This window comes from Myotis daubentonii, chromosome 8, assembly GCF_963259705.1.
Source record: "Myotis daubentonii chromosome 8, mMyoDau2.1, whole genome shotgun sequence".
Lineage (NCBI taxonomy): Eukaryota > Metazoa > Chordata > Mammalia > Chiroptera > Vespertilionidae > Myotis > Myotis daubentonii.
Window position 1 is genome coordinate 3,701,945 of NC_081847.1, and position 21,374 is coordinate 3,723,318.

Sequence of the window (21,374 nt, forward strand, 5' to 3'; positions counted from 1 at the left end):
GACAATGGTGTCCTAGTGCAGTACCAGCCACAGGCAGATGCTCAGCTCCTGGGGCCATGTCACCCACAGGGGCGGTGTCAACAGAGCCCCAGCATGGGTCCCACCCTGGAGCCATTTCCTTCGCACAGACAGTTACATTCAACCTTAACCTTCAGGGACAGCAGCTGTGCTGTTCCCAACGACTGAGGACCCTGACCACAGGTCCCCGCCTACCGCCCTGCCATCCACACTCATCCCTGAGGAACTTGCTGACCCCATGAACTGCAGCAGGCGCCACCCTGCATGGGCACTGGGAGTCCTGCTGCTGACCTGGCCCAGAGTGATGGGTGGTGAGCAGGAGGCAGCCGCTCGTCACACTGACCCCTCCTGCCACCCTGCACAGCGGTCACCCAGCGAGTGCCGCCAGGTGCCGGACCCAGGGTTGTCTCATCCCACCTGCAGCAGGGCCCCACACGCCGGCCATGGGGCTTTGATGAACAGCACGCGGGTTCTGAAAGGCAGCCCTACATTCTACCTAAGAACAGAGTATTGGGACTTGACTTCTGTGTGTATTCCTCTTCATCGCATTTTCTAGTAACTTAACCTTACTGTTACTTATAAAAGGATTGGTCTCCTACAGACTGCAAACTCTGAAACCATCACCCGGGCAGTCCGCACACTCTGTGCTGGGGGACCTAGTGCCTGTTCGCTCGTGAAAGGCCGCCGCATTCCTTCTGCTCGTCCCGGGCGGCCACCCAACTGCCCCCATTGCTCAGGCACGCACCCATGTTGCCGTTCTCCATGCTGCGGATGTCGGGACGCAGACGGCAGTCTGTGGGGGCCAGGATCTTCTCCATGCCCGTCTGCAGTTCATTGAGACTAACAGTGAAACTGGTGAAGTTATACATCTGAGGACAGACAGAAATCTGTGACCGCCACAGCGTTCTCTCCTGGGCCCCACACAGACACGCTCCCTGGAGACACCCCCGTCAAGGTCACGCAGGGGCATGGTTCCTTCCCGGGCCTGAGACGCACCAGCCTCGGGCTTCTCTGGGCCACTTGATGCCCAACTTGTAGGTCTGACTCCCCAACATCTCTGGGATGAGTGGTTTATTTTTTACATGCTCTGCTATGTTATTGGACATGGTAATACAATAACAAATTATAATACATTGTATATTTATTCTATATATAAATAATTCATAATATGAAAAATAAAATTTATTACATATTATATTTATTATGTAATTATTTTTTATATATGTCATTGTATGTAACATTTATATATAATACAAATTGTAAGTTTAATTTTCAAAAATAAATATCAATCCTAGCCGACTTGGCTCAGTGGATAGAGCGTCAGCCTGCGGATTAAAGGGTCCCAGGTTCGATTCCGGCCAAGGGCACATGCCTGGGTTGCGAGCTCTATCCCCAGTAGGGGGCGTGCAAGAGGCAGCCGATCAATGGTTCTCTATCATCATAGATGTTTCCATCTCTGTCTCCTTCTCCCTTCCTCTCTGAAATCAATATATTTTTTAAAAATAAATAAATAAATAAAAATAAATAAATATCAAAATGCACTGAAGCATTTAAATTGACAGGCTGGGAAAACAACCCCTGCAAGCCACTCTGGAAACTCCTTTGGGTAAAATGTGGTTGTATAAACCTTCCAGGGCACACCGTGTGTCCCGAGGCCCCTCTACCCAGGAATATCCAGGGCCACTGTGACACTGTGATGTGTGCAGACACACATGTCAGTTCTGTGTCAACATGCCACCACGACTCATGTAGACAGAGCACTGCTGTGTCGCTGGGAGGGTAGGCTGAGGTTGGGGCTGGTGGTGGCTCTGTGGGACAGGAAGTCCTCGGAGGCTCACACTGAGAGCTCCATCTGACCAGGGGACGGAGGGTCCTCTGTCTGCTCTGGGACAGAGGACTGAGGTAGCAGGTGTACACATGGGGTTGGAGGGGCAGGTATGGGGGAGCACTGACCTGGGCAGAGTTGGGGGGCCGGGTATTGATTCTCCAGAGGAGCCTGCTGCCTGGAATGACCTGCACAGTGTCCTGGACCTCAGGCACGGCGTCCACCACTTCAGTGTCAGCGTCCTCCATGCTGATGCCCTGAAACACAAAACACGCTGGTCGGCTGCTGGAGGGCGTGGCGCTTGGAGGGCCTTTCAGCCCTTGTTCTGAGCCCAAGCAGAGCAAGATGCGCTGCTAAGGAAGGAGACGCCGCTGCCCCAAGACCTAAAGGCTGGGCTCCTGTGTCTGCCATGCTCACCTCCCCCTGCACAGGCTCCTGCGCAGGGGTCCCCCACACAGAGGGTGCCAGTCAGTGGCAGGCACAGCTGTCCTCCTGGGAGTGCAGGCACCGTGAAAGGCTGAGCTCCTGACTCTGACGGCAACGAGCCAGGTGGCACCATCAGAAGAACATTCATCTAAGCCAAGGGGACCGGAACAGCTCATTTCTGAGAGGCGCACTTCCCTCCATAAGGACGTGTCCAGATGGGTGATCGCATGATATCCCAGCACTTGTAGACCAAACCCACTGGAGACCAAGCCCTATATGAGATATGCCACCTGCGGTTACCTTTCAAACCCAAGGGGGCCTGGAGATGGAGCAGTGGTTATTCATGCAGCTGCTGGGGGACAGTGCTGGTGTGACAAGCGTCAGTGTGACCACGCAGCTTAAGGGCCTGCCACCTGACTGCAGGCTACACGGTGAGGTCCAGAGCTAAACGGGACAAGACTGTCCCTCCAGGTCACCCAGGACAGCGAAGCTCAGCGCACACACCGAGGCATCAGCCATGGTCTAACGCGCCGGTCTGCACAGTCTCTAAGTGGAATTTCATTTCTCTGAGTGACACAGTCATTGGAAGCCACACTGACAGCACGTGGGAGCTACCACAGGAAGACACGGAGCAGCCAGGAAGGCACAGCACTGCCTGAGGGGCGTGTCATCTAGAGCACAGACGCCTCTGTAAGCGCACTTCCAGGCCCAGCTCTGAGGCCTTAGGGCAGCGGGACGCAGAGCTCCAGGGAGAAGCCTCCCTGCCTGGCACGGCCCTCATGTGGGCGTCATCCGGACTCAGAACTGAAACGGCAGGAAGGACGCTCACTCACCTGGACAGGTCTGAGCTAACAGGGTGGGCAGGAGGTTTGTTAAGAGGCATCCAGAACACGGCATTTCCAGAAGGGAATGGAGGTGCCTGGTTCTACCCTGCTTGACTTGGGGGACAGACAGACGCTGCGACACAGGACCCGCGCCCTCCGCGCTGTGAGAGTGCAGATAAACCCTCCCAACCCAGAGGCCCACAGACAGCAGCTCCACTGACAGGCGGATTCCGTGCATCATCTTCCCACAGGGCCCTTCTGGGGGTCATGGCTGGTTCCCGGGGCCTCTGCCCAGCAGTGCCAGGAGCGGGGCAGGTGCCAGGCGGCGCCTTACCGACTGTGCCTTCCGCGGGGGCTCGCCCCTCCGCTCCTGCTTCCTGAAGGACTCGTACGCCGCAGGGTCAATGCCCCACAAACACTCCGTCCACTTGCCGTAGATGATGAACAGCTTCTTTTTGCTGGAACAAAGGGGTTTAGAAACCAAGCTAAGATAGACCACCCACCCCAATGCAGCACCCCACTTCAACCGTGGAGTAAAGTCCCGCCTGGCTGTCTTCTTACCAGTCTTGGGCTACCCCTGCACAGAAACGCAAAGACGAAAATTTGCATTTTAGGATCTCTGCTGCTGCCATTTGACACCGATGGTCCTAACTGCCGAATACACCGAAGCAAAAGAAAGAGGGAAGGGACACGGGTGGAGACAAGGAGGTGGAAGGTCCGTGTTCAGATGTCAAACCCCATGTGCCGATCTCTCCGTGAGCACGCTGACTCCAAGCCCTTTCACCATAAACCACGGGAACGGGCCTCCTCCTGATGAGTTTGCTTTCTCCTCAAGGCCACGTGTCAGAACTTCACTGACAGGCAGGTTCTGTGCCCCTCTGCCACCTGCTTCCTCAGGCAGTAACAACCTCTGGGGACCTTCCCAGATGGGCCACCTCCTGGCTCCCGAAGGAGCAATGCCAGTGTTGGGCTGTTCCTTCTGCATCTTCTGGGGGAGAGCACAGTGGGCCCGAGCTCCTGGGGATACTGCTCTGCCAGGGCGGGACCCTGGGGCACCCGTGTCTCGGCGGCCCCGCCTAGAGGGCCCATTCCTCTCAGGAAACACAGCTCGGTTGACGTGCACTGTCACTAACAGGCCCGGCGTCAGGAAATCGCTCACTCGAATTTGGGGTGGGAAACAGAGAAGCAGACCAAAGTTCACACACGCTCACAGTGGGTGCTGCCGCCCACACCCATGGCCGTTCCTGGCCCTCCTGGGAGAGGCTGCTGCCCTGAGGGTGCAGTGGGTGGAGTCATAGTGGAACGGTGTCTCCCCGGCTGAGTGGGGCTAGGCAGACCTGCTTCCCATAGGAGCTTGTTTCTAGTGACAAGGTACAGATTCTGGGAGCTGGAAAGAGCCTTGGCCACCACAGGGCCCAAATCACTTAAGGGGAAAAATGAGAAAACTGAGACCCAAAACGAGATTACTAAACCAAAGGGGGGGAATCTCAAAAAATTTGTAAAAATGATACTAACCATTTCTCTGCTCACAAAACCTTTAAACTTCCCTAGTTTACGGACTGAAAAGAACCAATCTCATGCAGATGAAGCTCATACAGCCACGTGCGAGCTTCACCGCCCACCGGCACGTGTGGTGCGGGAGGAGGACACGTGGTCAGATTTCCAGCCGCGCCCTGCCTGCAACATGTGCAGCAGCGTCTCAGAGGAAACCCACTTCCTTGTGTCCATTTCATCTTTTACCCTTGAGAGAGGGTGACATGGGCCCACCCACTCCCCACCCTAGAAATGACACCAAAGCTGCTTTTATCTCCTGTCATGCTCAATCATGAAATGTTTTTTTTTCAGTAAAAAACAGGTATAAAAGAGCCTGATTTTTTTCTGCCATGAACAGACATCACCGGTTTAACGACCTTCTTTGAAGCGCACACATGCTATCTGAGCCGACCCGCACGTGGACCTACTTTTTGTCTTGAATGTGTCCTTCCACTTTGTGAAGCTCTTTTCCAAACAACCCGCACGGTCTGAAGTGAAGCACACACTTATCTCCAGTCCTGCGGGAGAAGCACAGGCCTCGGCTGTGGGACATGAGCCGTCAGAAAGATGAGAGAGCAGGAGAGGAGGCGAGAAAGTAAGAGCAAGAGCGGGAGTGGGAAAGGAAGAGGAAGCAAGAGAGAGAAAGGGGGGGGGGGAGAGAAAGAGAGAGAGGAGAAGGTAGGGAGAGAGAGCAGACAGAGGCTGCCTGGGGCTGGGGTGCCATCAGGGAGTGATGGCCAAGGACACAGGGCCCTTTCCGGGGTGACGGGAAGGCTCCAACCATGCCCGGGGTGACAGCTGCACAGTTGAGTACACTTAGTACATATCACTCTGTCACTTAGGGGCCCACTTTTACTGGGTGGGCTTTATGACATGTGAATTGCATCTCAATGAGGTTGTGGGAAACAGAACTGGTGTCACAGATGTCCAGGAAGAAGGAATGACAGGCCGCAGTGTGGACAGGACAGAGGATGGTCACAGCATTGTTTAAAATTTCAAAATAAGTTAACTTGTGATTAGAAAGAAAATTTTCAATACAGAGCGTGAATGGTGCCTCACACTGGCCAGAACCAGTTCCCACCAACACGGGCCCTCCCTGTCTGGACACCGAGGGTGGACAGCGCGGGGCAGCACACACAGCAGAGTGAAAGCGAGTCCCACGATCACAGCCAGTGCTCCAGGGCAGCGCTGTGTCGGCCCCCGCCCAGCGTGTCGTACCTGTGGTTTAGGATTTCCACCGTCCCGTACTGCTCTATCCAGAGCTTCCCGATAATCACGTTGTGCACACAGCAGGTAGGGTTGGTCCAGGTGTAGGCCTCATTGTGTCTGTCAGAGACCAGAAAACACGCCTGTCAGAGCCAGCAGACACTGCAGGGTGGGGTGGGGACAGGAAAGCAGCAGCGGGAATAATTGCCCTAATACCGCAGCAGAGAGCACTGCTTTGAACTCCCTCCAACAGCGGCTCCTTACTTAGCATTCGTTTGAAATTTATTTCTTCTTCCCTTTGTAGCAACAACAAAGCTTTCTACTTGATATCAATGAGACTGAGCCAAAGAGCTCTGCTGTGAGAATGTGAGAGCCACCACCTCCCGCCAGGTGCTCCCAGTGGGATGCGTGGCCTGCGGTTCGCAACAACACTGCACACACCTTCCCTTTTGTTCCTCATCTCCCCCCCCCACCCCACCCCCCGTGACCTGCCCCAGAAGAAAAGGCCCCACAGACATGAAGTGAGCAGACGCCAGGGAGGCTGTGACAACCAGCTCGGTGCAGAGTATCTAATGACAAATATTTGCAATTCCTTGCATCTCCCAGTTGGACCCAAACACCTGAATCAACAAGGTTTGCAACCTTTCAACTCTACCTGCCTTGTCCCAGGAAAGTGAAGACCACCAGACAGTCTCCCTAAAGCGCTGCCCCCCCGCCCCCCCCCCCCCGCCCCAGGTCCCCATGCGCCCCTGGCAACCAGCCAGGCGGGGCCAACAGGGAACAGATTCCATCCAATGCTCCCCCACGGTGCTACCACAGCTCAGAACCCTGCCCACGGTGGCCTGGACTCTGCGACAGCTCTGGGAGTCAGGCAGATGCTACAGACTCTGCTTTTGAGCTTTTGCTTTGAGGTGTTGTGGACTAAAAGAGGCCACATGCTAATCTACTTCAGGGAAGGCCTGCATGGTGGTCTTGCAAACTCAGAGACCCAAAGTAACCTCAAAGGATAGTCTGAAATTAAAACCTTTAATTAAAAAGCAGTTTATAGTGGGTAGTCATGTCCTAGGCCAGTATCTTCCCTGACAATGATCAACTTCGATCTTTACGGGGCCTATTGTCTTTTTGCTTCTAAGACAGTTGTTCTCAACCTTCTGGCCCTTTAAATACAGTTCCTCATGTTGTGACCCAACCATAAAATTATTTTTGTTGCTACTTCATAACTGTAATGTTGCTACTGTTATGAATCGTCATGTAAATATCTGATTGCAGGATGGTCTTAGGCGACCCCTGTGAAAGGGTCATTTGGCAGCCAAAGGGGTCGCGACCCCCAGGTTGAGAACCGCTGTTCTAAGACAACGTATCACTGGAATGTCAAAGTCATTTCCCTTTTCCTGGACCCCTCAGAGCACAGGCGCCACTCTGTGGGGACCACAAACCCCCCGTTGTTATTAATTGTTGAGTGTTAACCATCCTGCACCCACCTGTGTAACAGAACCATGTGTCCATCCTTTTCCTTTTTATCCAATCCGGTGTCCCGCTTGGCTTTGTCCCCTCCCTCATCCTTCACCAATGGATTCCCTGTGACCCGCCTACGTCCCTCCTTGATTGTCACGTATAAACAAGGTGCAGAGCACGGTGCTCCACGATCGCCCCACGTGGAGGTTCTGCTTCCCGGCCATTGTCCAGTTTGGCTCAAATAAACTCACAAAAACTCGCCACAGGTTTGAATGTTTCTTACGTTGACAGTGTTTTGATCAACATCAGATCGGGGGCATTTAGATTTAGGCTGGACGGGGTGGGGCAGCCTCGAAGGTGCCCCTCGCTGTGTCCCCTGGAATCCACCCCTCCTGCACTCAGCAGGGTGGGTCTGTGTGACCAACGTACATGTGTGGGGAGGGTCGCAGTTGAGTCATTCCTGGGTTAGGTCATAAAAGACACTGTGGCTTCCCTCCTGGTGGCTTCTCCCCTTGCGCCCCCGGCTCTGAGCGATGTCAGCACCAACTGCCAGGGAAATAGGTGCTGTGCCCAAGTCCTGACGCCAACTCCCAGAAGCCCGAGCATAACCCCCTGCACAGGTCCCAGCTGCTCAGAAACCACGTCCTGAGCTGCTGGGTGTGGGGTCTTCACACAGGATAGGTCACTGCTACAAGCAGTGCCCGGAGTATGTCCAGGCCACGTGGGAGCACGCCAAGGCCGAGTGGGGCAATCCAGGTCGGCACTAACAGAGGGAGCAGACTCGGGAGGGCTCTGCTGCTGGCAGGCAGCCCCCCGGCCCCTCCACACGTGGTGACCTCCCTCCAGAGAAGAGCCCCCCGGAAAGAGGTTTCCTTCTACAAACAGCTGCATGGCTGGCGCTGGTGGAGGCGGCTCAGGCCAGGGAGGCTCACCTGAGAAGCTCCAGTGTGATGGTGCCCCGGGGCTCCGCTTCCACGCTCTTCCCCCAGAACTTGAGTTTCGGGTAGATGGAGCCGTGGAACAGGAAGTCCTGACAGAGACCTTCGGAGTAAAATGCACTCACAGGGGGGTGGTGGCTGACCTGCTCAGATATGAACCTGAACCCTAGGTCTTCCCTAGGTACGAAAACAAGAGAGAAAGAAGGGGAGCCCATTAGTGACAGCAAAACCCAGGAAGGCAGAGCAGCGTCCCTGTCAACTCAGTGGCCAGGCGCGCATGTGACTGCAGGGCTCTCATGTCCAGGAGAGGCACTGGGAAATGGGGACCACTCCATGCTGCCACACATGGCAGAAATATGCAACAGTGCTCTGATGTCACACTTGCCTAATGCTGACAACACACGCACCACACACATGCATTAAACTGTGATCCACGGGGCCACCCCAAGCACACGGAGGTCTGCAAGCATCTCTTAGAGCAGCAGTTGCCAACCGGTGGTCCACAGACCACTGGTGGTCCGTGAGGTCAGAAAGGTTGGTGACCGCTGTCTTAGAGCCAGTGCCCGAGCGCACCCGGGGCAGCCGCCGTGCCAGTGCTCAAGGGCCGCCCACTGCCCCACGCTAGGAGCCATGACTCCTGGCCTTCCCAGGGGGCTCCTCTCGGCTCCTGTAAGGTTTGTGATGAGATGTCTCAAGCTCCAAGATATTTCAGTCCAGGAAATAGGATTTTTAGTACACTCTCTTGTTCGAGAAGAATGTCATGTTTTAATTGTTCCGGAACTGTGAATACACCTACAGTTGTAGTTTAATAATTATAAAAGCTAAACCTCATAATTACTAACTTAACTGGAATCTGAATTTCCAACCATTACAGAGGGAAAAAAGTTGAAAAATTAGATTTTTAAAGGTTGCCTGCCAAGGTATGTAATTTACAAGATGAATGCCTGTCTAAGCAAAGCAGTCTTTTCTCGGCAGCAGCCGGGAGGTTCTGTGACTCCCAAACAGGAAGGCTACTCAGGTCCCAGGGCCCTGGGGCTCTGGGCGCACAAGGAGCCACAGACACGGGCACACGGGGACCTGGGACTGAGATGGGAGAGTGAACTGGAGTTTAGAAAGAGCGTGAGTTCTGTCAGACGTGGAATGGTGGTCCTGCCCGGGTCAGGCCCAAATGGGGTGCCGATGAGGTGTTCACCCAGCACTCAACACTTGTCCATGTTCCTTCAACCCATGCGGCTTATTTCCACCGCCAAAGCTCTGTTCACACTGTGCCTTGACTCCCCTTTTGTTGAGGGCATTTTATGATGCTCTGAATGTACTCAGATACTAACCCTCTGCTGGCATCTAGATGAGGCCGGAATCCCGACCACGGGCACACACACCTGCAGACAGAGGTGGACACCTGCTCAGCACAGGTATCAGGACAACGCTACTAAATTCAAATAAAAGATCCCCTTAGTGGTGACTCTCGGGCAAATCTTTCTGGCATCTGGGCCTCAGTTTCCCCGTGTCTAAAATGAAGGCACAGGGCTGCTCACTGTCCCTCTCGCTGTGACATGCTGTAACCCATGGTCACCTGCTGCACCTGTCATCTGCAAAGAAGCCCTGGGAGGCACACTCCGTTGCTTTCTATTAGCGCATCCAGCTTTCTCCATTTAGCGAGACTTCGAGACCAGCTGCTCACCACCAGCCAACACAGCCCCATCAAGAATCCAGATCGCATTCCCACACCAGTGGAGCCAGGGGAGGGGCAACCACTGCACCAGCAGGCGAGTCAGACACCGGTCAGCCTGTGGGGCATGACCACTAACCCACTGTCGCATCGCGGGAGCGGGGGCCTGCAGGTGCTCAGGCATGCCCGCGTCTCCACGATGATCCCGCCCCACGTGGTCTGTGACCAGAGCTGACACACAGCTGTGCACACCGTAGCCTCTACTCACCTGAAGAGTGCCATTGTAAGCAGACCAACACCCCAATTCCCCCAGCCACTCACTCACCTGATCATCACAACACATGTGCAGTAAAGAGCTGGCAACCACAGTTAGAAACTTCGAAGAAACTACACTTCTTTGAGCCCAAGATGCCATTGACCACATAACACACCATTATTTTATTTTATAAAAGAAAGAAAAAATGCTGCAAATTAAACTAGGACAGAAATGCTAGAATATGAAAAATGTCTTACCATCAATGAAATACTAAATTTAGAAAAAGTTTTAGTTATCATGGGGAAATGAATGTGGCCTGAAGTTCAATGGAAAAGGATCTAAACAAGCATTGTTGCACTCTGGAAACGTGTGCGCGCACACAGGAAAGGAACTCAGCCCAAACATCAGCCAGACTCTTTCACAGGACTGTCCAACTCACCTGCCTCCCTTTTCTTCATTTTGCACATTTCCTAAGCAGAGCATGCTATCATAACTAAAGACAAACTTGTATTTAATAAAAGAGTACAACAGACTCCCCCTGGGACCCAAGGATGGGCGAAACAGGAAATACCGTACATGCACCAAATGCTCCGGAGCCCCACCAGGCTGTGACCTCTCTGACCTGGGGGCCCACCACACTGCCTGTGGGCTCTGGCTGGCACTCGCAGCCAGGCCGACTGGACCATGGCTCATTCTGAGCGACTGCACAGCCCGAGAGACAGGAGCCCTGGTCCCGTCCCAGGCATGTGTACAGCTCTAGGACCAGGCTGCGTGACGGGAAGGAGGGGAGCAGCCAGGGGGCTGCTGAAGCTGCCTGCGAGAAACTCCATCGGAAGGAATTTCAGCTGCACTTGAAATAAGGTGTGGCCTTGGCCAGGTGGCTCAGTTGGTTGGAGTGTCATTTGTACAACAAAAGGTTGCAGGTTTAATTCCCAGTCAGGGCACATACGCAGATTGTGGATTCAATCCCTAGTCAGGGCACATACAAGAGGCAACCTATTGATGTCTCTCTTTCTCTTTCTCTCTCTCTCTCTCTCTCTCTCTCTCCCTTCCACTCCCTCTAAAATCAGTAAAAACGTATCCTCGGGTGAGGATTATAAAATAAAATAACATAAGGTCTGGTCTGGTCACTGCATTGCCAGCGCTGGCCAGGCCTTTGAGCCCAGGGGCAGTGGCATGGCAGTCGGCAGTGGCCGGGAGAGAAGCCCTCCAACAGTCACTCCTCTCTAGGTCACCTGCTCCCTGCACAATGGCTCCTGAGATGCTCGGTGAGTGGGCGAATGTGCTTCCAGGACCCATCTCTATTTCAGGCCAAAGCTAACAAGCCATTCACAGATACTCCCTTCTCTACTCCTGAATCCAGCACAGGATCCCATTTCCAACTCTACTTCACAGCACTAGGGTTTTGTTACAGACCGACCTGACATTCCCCATATGCGAACCGTCCGTCCCCGTCCCCCCCACCCCCGGCGGTGCTCCTGGCCCCTCAGTGAACCTGCCAGCCACAGGGTCGGCTGTCGGAGGCAGAATCATGCTGCAGGAAGAACCACACCCTCCGTCCTCCACAGCACCGCGCCCGGCACTCAGGAGGCCTGGCCTTACCTGATCAGCTCGTATGTCTCTCCCAGGAGTGGGTTGAACGGCTTGCCAGTCCTCTCCCACTGGGAAGCCACCGCCGACACCGCAAAGGCAGCCACACACTGCAAACAACACACAGGCCATGAGCAGTCCCCACCAGGAAGGGGGCCCAAGGCTGTAGGGAGCTGCAGGCACCTGGCATGTCTGCGTCAGGATTCACTATCTGGTGACTGTTCAGTCTTCCCCTTGTAACATGTCCAAGGTCACAGAGATTCCAGGAAGTGCCCCCTGTCACCACCACTTCCTCAAAACTACAGACAGCAGGAGCCCTGATGCTTTCCAGTCCCAGTCTGTTCTTCAGCAGGCCCTGTGGCAAGGGCCATGTGTTTGTCCCCTTTCAACACACATGGGCACATGAATGCACATAGCACACATGCTGTATACATGCACACGGGCATGAACACACACACATTTATGCGCACACGCGGGAACACACGTGGACATATACCCACATGTGTGTGCACGCATGTGGACACACACACACACGCACATGCACACATGCACACACACAGGTGTGGTGCTGAAAAGACTGGGAGGAGCCAAGGCGCAGGCCCCATGCCTTCCTGTGGAGAACACCCCCAGCACAAATGTCTCAGCTGCTGGCAGGATAGCACCCAGAGTGCGTGCGCACTGTGCTGCCTCCTCCACTGGAGAGGTGCCAGGTCCCTGCCATGACACGGCCAGTCAATAGGGTCGCATCCATTCCCTGCTGTGGCCTGGCTCCCCCAGCGCAGGGCCCGCCCACCTGCATCCTCTCCAGGGCCTGGGGCTGGCGGGAGGCTCTGTGGACGAGGTAGATGTGCTCCATGTACTCCGTGATCCGCTGCAGGAAGCTCAGGGGCTCGTTGAAGACAATGGGCATCGTGATCTTGGACAGCTCCTGGAGGGACAGCGAGGACATCACGGGGGTTCCCAGAACACAGCCTCTTGCCTGCCCCACACAGACAGTCCCTTCTTGGAGCAGCAGAGGCCCGTGGGAACGAGACCTGCACCCCCTGAGCCAGGTGAGCCGACCCGAGGGAGCCAGGCCCTCCCGCCGCACAGGGAGCTCCGCTCTGCCTCCCGGGGGACGGCGCCCAGTCCTCTGTGCCCCTGCCCTGTTCCAGAACGTGCACACCGAGGTGGCAGGGGCTGCCACACTGGCCACCTCCAGCGGCCCTCCCCCCAGAATGTATGCACCCCTATGTTCACAACTTACAATAGCTAAGATCTGGAAACAGCCCAAGTGCCCATCAGTAGATGAACGGATAAAAAAAAGCTGTGGTACAGCCCTAGCCAGTTTGGCTCCGTGGACAGAGCAACAGCCTGCACACTGAAGGGTCCTGGGTTTGATTCCAGTCCAGGGCAAATGCCTGGGTTATGGACTCGATCCCCAGTACAGGGTGTGCAGGAGGCAGCCGATCAATGATTCTCTCATCACTGATGTTTCTATCTCTCTCTCCCTTCCTCTCTGATCAATAAAAAATATATATATACATATAGCCCTAACCGGTTTGGCTCAGTGGATAGAGCGTCGGCCTGTGGACTGAAAGGGTCCCAAGTTCGATTCCGGTCAAGGGCATGTACCTTGGTTGCAGGCACATCCCCAGTAGGGGGTGTGCAGGAGGCAGCTGATCGATGTTTCTCTCATATTGATGTTTCTAGCTCCCTATCCCTCTCCCTTCCTCTCTGTAAAAAATCAATAAAATATATTAAAATATATATATATATACACACACACACACACACACATATATATATATATATATATATATTTATATTTTAAAAGCTGTACATTTATAGCATGGGATGCTATGCAGCAATAAAAAAAAATCTCTTACCCTTTGAGACAGCATGGAGGGACCTGAGAGTATCATGCTAAGTGAAGTAAGTCAGTCGGGGAAAGACAGGTATCACATGATCTCACTCATATGTGGAATCTAAGTAACAAAATAAACTGATGAACACAGAGGATCCAGAGACATGGAAGCATGGAACAGAGTGTGGAATCTCAGAGGGAAGTGGGGAGGGCAGGAGGTAATCGAACAAAGACCTTGTGTGCATCTATGCATGGCCCACGGACACGGGCAATGGTGAAGCCCTGGGGTGGGAGTGGGCTGGAGAGGGTCAATAGGGGAAAAGAGAACATATGTAATACTTTCAACAATAAGGATTTAAAAAACAAAAACAAAATAAAAAACAAAAAAATCACTAGCCTCCCATCATGTCCAGGGTGACTGGATGCCTTAGGCAGGGAAGGGAGGCCGCCACTGATACCTGTTCCCAGGCATCCTTCGGGCAAAGCGAGCAGTGCAGAAGCCAGGGCTCTGCAGGGACACTAAGGGACAGTGCGCTCTGCGCGTAGGGAGGAGGTCTGAGAGACTTAGACAAGGCAGAGCCGTTCCAGGAGGAAGCGGCTGACAGGGAGGGACTAGAGAAGGGAGGAGGGATGAGAGGAGAGGTGGAGGGAAAGAAACGCAGATAGTAATTTCAGGAAAGATGCTGGCCTGGCTCACGTCAGGAGAGGAACAGTGACCATGAGATGCTACTGCTCACCTGCTCATCAGAACCTGACATCCACTGTGGGCGCGGTGATGGGAGGAAGCCCCACACCTGCTGGTGGGAGGGCAGTGGTGCCCGCCCCCCCAGATTTGCTGCATGGGCAGAACTGCACGTGCACCACCCTGGGTCCAGAAATGACCCTACACCCAATAGCAGGCAGGGCAGAAGGAGTGGGAAGCAGCTTGGGAGCCCTGGCACTGGGGGTGGGTAAGGTGGTGGGAAGCCTATAGTTAGTTACCCAGGAAAATGGAAGGAGAGACACATGTCACTTTCTGATTCCTGGAAAGATGGACCACAGAATTTTTATTGGTTGCCTCTCGGGGAAGAGCAGGGACAGGAAGCTGAATGTGTATACAGAGGGATACTCTTGTTTGAGAGCTTTGACTTAGGATTTACAATGTTAAAACAAAGTGCGATCTGCACGCATGGAAAAGAAAATGAAACAAAGCCCTGGGCACAGCCGCCCGGAGGGAGCCCGTCCCCCCACAGCAGAGACAGGAGATGCACCCTGCTGTTGGGTGAGTTGATCCTGCTCCCAGAACTGCTGTGCTCATGGGATAAAGTGAGGGAGTCACTGGTTACATGCTAGGCTCAACTCATCAGCACTAGTCAGCACTAGCATTCACACCTGGAAGTGTCAGTGTGTGTGGGAGAAAAGACACATACATGAGCTAGAAGAGGTCAAATCAATCCTGTCATCCCTGAAACAAATCAAAATACAGCTGCTGTCTCCCATAAAATACATAATACTTCAAAATACAGAGAAAAGACTGGGAACAGAGCAATCCAGCAGCTCCCCAGGGCCCAGCATGGTCCCGAGGCCTCTCTCCCTGCATGAGTGGCTGGCTGCAGGCCAGGACAATAAAGGTACAGGGTGAGCCGGAGCATCTTTTGTAAGAGATTAGGGGCCTTGAAGAGGCTCTCACAGCCACAGATGGAACAACCTGTGCTCTGGAGCATGTCCAGCACGTTAAATCCCGTGAGTTTAAAATACATAAAAAAGAGCCCAGTGTGGCTCAGTGGCTGAGTGCCAACCCATGCACCAAGAAGTCACCAGTCTATTCCGTCAGGGCACGCTCCCAGGCTGTGGCTCAGCCCCCAGTAGGGAGCATACGGGAAGCAGCTGATTGATGCTGATGTTTCTCTCTCATCGATGTTTCTATCTCTCTCCTCCCTTCCTCTCTCTAAAATGACTAAAAACATATTTAAAAAATTTTAAATACATAAAAAGACATCCTAGTCATTTATGCCAGCATACTGGGTGACGGTAGTGAATCAAACACATAATCTGAAGACTCTCAGGAAGATTCCTTCATTGGTGCTGACCTCTTAATGACACCACACTCACCGCGGACATCTCAGGAAGTACGTAAGGCGGGTCGGTGTGGCACTGACCTACAGCCCTAATGAGCGCATCGGTCGTGGCACTGAGCCCAGCAGTTCTTAAACTCAGAGCAAGAGCAACAAGCTGTCTCCCGATGCAAAACCACAGACAACGGGAACCCTGAACAGAGTGCACACCTGACAGTATCATGGTGGACATGTTTAAAAAAAGCCCTATCCTTCCTGGCCGGTGTGGCTCAATAGTTGGCCATCGCCCCATGCACCAAGAGGTCACCAGTTTAATTCTCGGTCAGGGCACATGACCGGGTTGTAGGCTGGATCCCCAGTGGGGGTGTGCAGGAGGCAGCCAATCAGTGATTCTCTCTCATCATTGATGTTTCTTTCCTCTTTCCTTCTCCCTTCCTCATTAAAAAATCAATGAAAAAATATATTTTAAAAAAGAGCCCCATCCTTTAGCAAAATGTAAGAAATACCAATGGCCCAGTGCACAGATTCATACACATTGAAAGGAAATTAATTAGAAGAAATATTTTAATATCGCTATTTGCCCTTTCTCTATAATAGAAGTGTCAATAGTTGATCTTCAGACAGATTCTGTCGACAACGCCACTTTCTTTCAGTTTCAGAATGTCAACAAAAACAATCAAATTCACGATCAACAATGACAGATCGAAACACACGCATGCAATTGGCGCCAGTGAGAGCTTTATATGTATCGCGCAAGCACGAGTCAACTTAGCCTTTCATAGGTATAGAATAAACTTGTTTAATTAGACCTGCCTTCTGATTTAGCTAAACTTTCTCCAGCCCAGTGAAGCACCCCAACTTCTCTTTCAGGTAATTGTCAGCAACACAGCAGTAAATATCAACACGAAACAGATTATTATTATAGGTCACTCAAGGAGAACAAAGGGTAAAATATTTAACTGCAGCAGTGTTTGACTATATTCTGTACAGTGAGAAAACCTGAAGTCATTTTCAAGGCCCACCATTTCTTACTTCTTTTCAGTCAGGTCAAGTTTCTAAGCTTTCTAAATCTCCATTTTCCGGCTAATGAAAAAAGATAAGATTCCACCGAGTCTCCTAAGGACTCTAGGACTTCTGTGAGGATCAAATGAGATGAGGCATGGGAAAACGCTTCACAGACATTTGGTTACAGTGTAGTGTTTCCACCTGGCTATAAAGCAAGTTGTATTCCTGGGCTAAAGAAACTGCAAGGAGACTAGTCGCTAGGGAGAGGAAGTCAGGTGTTGCTACATGACGTCAATTACCCAAACACTTAGCGCATATATATATATATATATATATATATATATATATATATACACACATACACACACACACATATATACATACACACACACACACACACACACACACACACACACACACACACACTCTAGAGGCCTGGTGCATGAAATTTGTGCACTGGGTGGGTGGAGGTCCCTCAGCCCAGCCTGTCCCCTCTCACAGTCCGGGAGCCCTCAGGGAATGTCCTACAGATGTCCACGGGAGCGGGCCTAAGCCGCAGTCTGGCCGTGGAGGCTTGGAGCAGGCACCCCGTTTGTGTGTGTGTCCACTGTGGGGGGGGGGGGGCGGCGTGGCCAGGCCGGACCCTGAGTAGTACCACCGTTGCTACCACTATCATTAGTGTCTGGGATGCAGGCATGGCTTGAAAAGACTGAATCACACCCCAGGCCTCTCTGACCCTGAGTTTGTTCATCTGGGAGTTGAAGCAGGAGGGGGGGCCCCACACTCTAGGCCCTTCACGGAGACATCTTTTTTGCCCTCAGTTGTCTTCCCCTTTCCAGGCCTGAGGACAGCAACATTCTTCTTGGTTTTTGTTTGTTTTTTTACCTTTTTTTTTTTTTTTTTTTTTTTAAGAAGGTGATTTCTAGAAAAGACAAAATTACAGAGACAGAAAGCAGACCTGTGGCTGCCTGGGGCTGAGATGAGGTTGACTTCAGATGGGCAAACAGCATGATGGAAGCTTGAAAACGGTTTGTGTCGGTGGTTGAGCTGTTGTGGAAATTCACGCATCAAACAGTATGCCTGCTGTGGGTGAATTGTGCGGCATGTAAGTGCCTCTTCGAGAAAGCCGTGTAAAGGCATACATCTAAAAGGGAACCCTCTTAAAACCACAGTTGGTGTGGGATTACCACCTTCTAGGAACTTGACAGAAAGTGTTCAGTCAATGGTTGTGAACTTGAAGAAGAGTGGAGAGGGTGCTGAATTGGAAGCCTTTTTGTGACCTGGGCAGGTCTAAACTCTGTCTGGGCCTGTTTCCCCGTCTGTGACATCCTGAGTTGATGCCCTCGGAGGGGTGAGAGGTGCCAGGGACGGCCCTTGCGGTGGCTGCCCTGCCCAGTTGCTGTCCCAGGGTCACTGTACCTTCGCCTTTGCCACAGAGCACCTCTTCCTTCCTGCCTTTGTGCGGAGGACTTCCTCCCGCCAGCCCCTGGAGCAAACACACAGCCGGGAACAACTGGAAAATCCGGATTGGCCTGGCCTCGTTTTCCCCCACCCCTGGCTCCTTCCCTTGACTGGGACCAGAGAAGCAACCAGGAGACTGCCCTGGAGAAAACCTCTCAGACCAAGGGACCCAAGCACCTCCTGGGCACTGGTACATGTGGCAGGCTAGGCTTTCCTCTCCCCTCGCAGCCCTGACAGGTGACCTTAGCTGCGTAGGCTCGGAGCAGGCGCCCGGGGTGTGTGTGTGTGTGTGTGTCCGCTGAGGGCCTGCCCCCAGCTACATCAGAGATCAGAGGCTGGGAGCAGGCGCCCCGTGTGTGTGTGTGTGTGTGTGTGTGTGTGTGTCCGCTGGGGGTCTGCTCCCAGCCGCATCTGAAGCTCGGAGCAGGTGCCCCTGTGTTGATCTCTCAGGCTCCAGGCTGTGCCTGCGTGTTGTTCTCTCAAGCTCGTGGCCACACCCAGCCCCTCCTCCTGAGCTGGTTGCGACCATTGTGGAGTCTCGACCTCGTTTGCATATTACTGCTATATATATATATATATATATATATTACTGCTATACACACACACACACACACACACACACACACATATAGATGGACAAATGAGAGGTGTCTGGCTTGGGGGGGGGCGTTGGTGTAGAGGCAGCGTGGGAGCCCTGAGTGGCGCTGTGGGTGCTGGCCGGGGTTGGTTATGCGGTTCTGTCTACTTCTACATGGTCGGAAACCGTCGTGTTAACTAGTCTGTTGCTATTGTCTCAGTGAGCTGATAAGTAGAAAGAGGGTGTCACCCCTTTAGTGATGCCCACAGAGGTGAGCATTTCAAGGGCCCGGGGATGAGTGCTCTGAAGTGGTGCAAAGGACCCAGCCAGGTGACTGCGCGCAGCACTCTGGGGACAAACCCACCCACATGTTCATATGCGGCTCTCATAGAGACCATGGGGTCCTTAGGGAGTGCAGCGTAACGAGGTCACCGTGTGAGAAAGATGCCGTGGGGTCAGACTCCTGCAGAGTCAGGACCAGGAACTTGTCAAATTCAGCAGTCTGTCTTGAAGCCCCAGACACCCTTCTGTCCAGACCTGAACTGCTCAGTCACACAGAGAAATAAGGCCACTGAGAGGAGAAAGTACCAAACACGTCATTAGAAAGAGCAGAGAGGTGTGCAGAGCGCATGCACGTGCCAGCAGGGTCAGCGTGTGGCTGCTGAGGCCTGGAGTGAGCATGCCTCGTGAGGGGTGAGCACACCCAGCGCCTGGTCTGGTGTCTAAACACCAGTCTCCAATCAAGGACAGCAGTGGACAATGGAGAAAGCCAGGTCAAGGGCGTGGCTCAGGTAACAGCAACACTGCTGTGAATTCCTCCACTGGGTCGCTGCACCAAGGTGACTGTGTGAGATGGTGATGTTACAGGAAGTAGGTGAAGGGTATACAGGGCTCACTGCTGTTTTGCAACTTCTATAAAGTCACTGAGGATTCTCACCATCAGAAAAAGGCCTGTGGCTTCTGGACGCCAGTCACTCCTGTCACAAACTCCAAGCATTGAAGCTCTGCCTGCGCCCTCATGGATGGCCTTCTGGGTCTCACCCTCTGTGTGTGTCCAGGAACCCCACAAACATCCCCATTTCACACCGATTACCAAGAGCACATCACAGAACACTGAGGGAAACGTTCCGAGTTTAACCTCCATAGTTATTTCCTCCTGTCCATCAGTAACCTCACTTCCTCACCTCCTCCCCTTACATCTTTGTGCCTTTCCGGTTTCATCATCTTTACTCCATGCTGTTTACAAATCTGCAGAGTCACCCTAGCCCAGCCGTGGGCAAACTACGGCCCGTTTGAAATGAATAAAACTAAAAAAAAAAAAAAGACCGTACCCTTTTACGTAATGATGTTTACTTTGAATTTATATTAGTTCACACAAACACTCCATCCATGCTTTTGTTCCGGCCCTCCGGTCCAGTTTAAGAACCCATTGTGGCCCTCGAGTCAAAAAGTTTGCCCACCCCTGCCCTAGCCAGTTTGGCTCAGTGAACAGAGCATCGGCCCATGGACTAAAGGTACCTTGGTTGCAGGCTCCATTCTGGCCCTGGAGGCAACCAATCAATGTGTCTCTCTCACATCAATGTTTCTTTCTCTCTGTTTCTCCCCCTCCCTTTCACGCCCTCTACAAATCCTTGAGTGAGGATTAACAAAACAAAACAAAACAAAATGTGGGGAGTGAGCCCTTCTGTGGGTTCACAGTGCCTAACGCTGAGCTCGGACGGGCCGCCCACTCACCAGGCCGATGCACTTCTTCAGGATCCCCCACACACTGAAGTCACTCCTGGTGAACATCGGGGCCGGCAAGGACGTCCTGAAAAGCAGTAACCACAGCAATACATGTTGTTATTAATCCAACATGAGGTTCCCTTATGACTGGTGATTTTGCTCAATGACCATTTTTCTCTAATTTTCCTGGCGTGCCTGGGGAGAAAAAGATCAGCCTGCTGGCTCAGTCCCAAAGGAATGGGCTTGTGCAAGGGACCCTAGGAGAAAATGACCATGACCACACCAATGACTCTCCTTCCAGAGCTGGGGACAGGTCGCCTTGTCCCCGGAGCAGCAGTGTACCAGTTGCCTGCAGCACTGCAGAGCCATGGACAGAGGCCAGGCCACAAGGTCCCCAAGAGGGAACTACATTAAGAAAACCTTTTCAGCTCAGCCAGTGTGGCTCCATGACTGAGCATCAGGGCATGTGCCCAGGTTGAGGGCTAGATTCCCAGTAGGGGCATGGAGGAGGCAGCTGATCGATGATTCTCTCTCATCATTGATGTTTCTCTCTCTCTCTCCCTATCCCTTCCTCTCTCTAAAATTAATAAAAAAACAACACATTTTTTAAAAAATTTTTAATAATAAAATAGTTTAAAAGAAAGAAAACCTTTTCAGAAATGCATTGTTTGCCCCTTTCAATGTGTGTGTGTTCCTGAGGCACATTCCTGCCCCAGGGACCTCCCTGCAGACCTGTGGCAGCCCCACAAGCATGTCTGCACCATGAGACCCTGTTCACAGGAGACTGGGATCGGGAACCCCTGACCCAAGTGGGGCCTGGTCTCCCTTCTGGAAATTTGGCTGGGATGAGACCCTGATTCCATCTGGGAGGGAGGGGTGCCCAGTGGGACAGGGGTGCGGGTTTGCAGGAAGCGAGAGGGACCCGAGACTGAAGACTGAGCCAGTGGTTCCCTGAGTCCCAGAAGC

General features: G+C 52.8%; 1 protein-coding gene across 4 annotated transcripts in view; it reads right to left on the minus strand.

The window, feature by feature from the left end:
- OSBPL2 (oxysterol binding protein like 2) overlaps window positions 1-21,374 on the minus strand; it is a 42,639-nt gene that overhangs the window by 4,413 nt on the left and 16,852 nt on the right. For all 4 annotated transcript variants that reach the window (XM_059705128.1, XM_059705125.1, XM_059705126.1 and 1 more), the window contains exons 4-12: window positions 20,418-20,493; window positions 12,534-12,668; window positions 11,753-11,850; window positions 8,220-8,402; window positions 5,845-5,952; window positions 5,055-5,144; window positions 3,428-3,551; window positions 1,972-2,100; window positions 764-887 (exon numbers count right to left, since the gene is read on the minus strand). In XM_059705128.1, coding sequence (XP_059561111.1) covers window positions 764-887; window positions 1,972-2,100; window positions 3,428-3,551; window positions 5,055-5,144; window positions 5,845-5,952; window positions 8,220-8,402; window positions 11,753-11,850; window positions 12,534-12,668; window positions 20,418-20,493 — 1,067 coding nt within the window. The remainder of the gene's footprint in view (window positions 1-763; window positions 888-1,971; window positions 2,101-3,427; window positions 3,552-5,054; window positions 5,145-5,844; window positions 5,953-8,219; window positions 8,403-11,752; window positions 11,851-12,533; window positions 12,669-20,417; window positions 20,494-21,374) is intronic.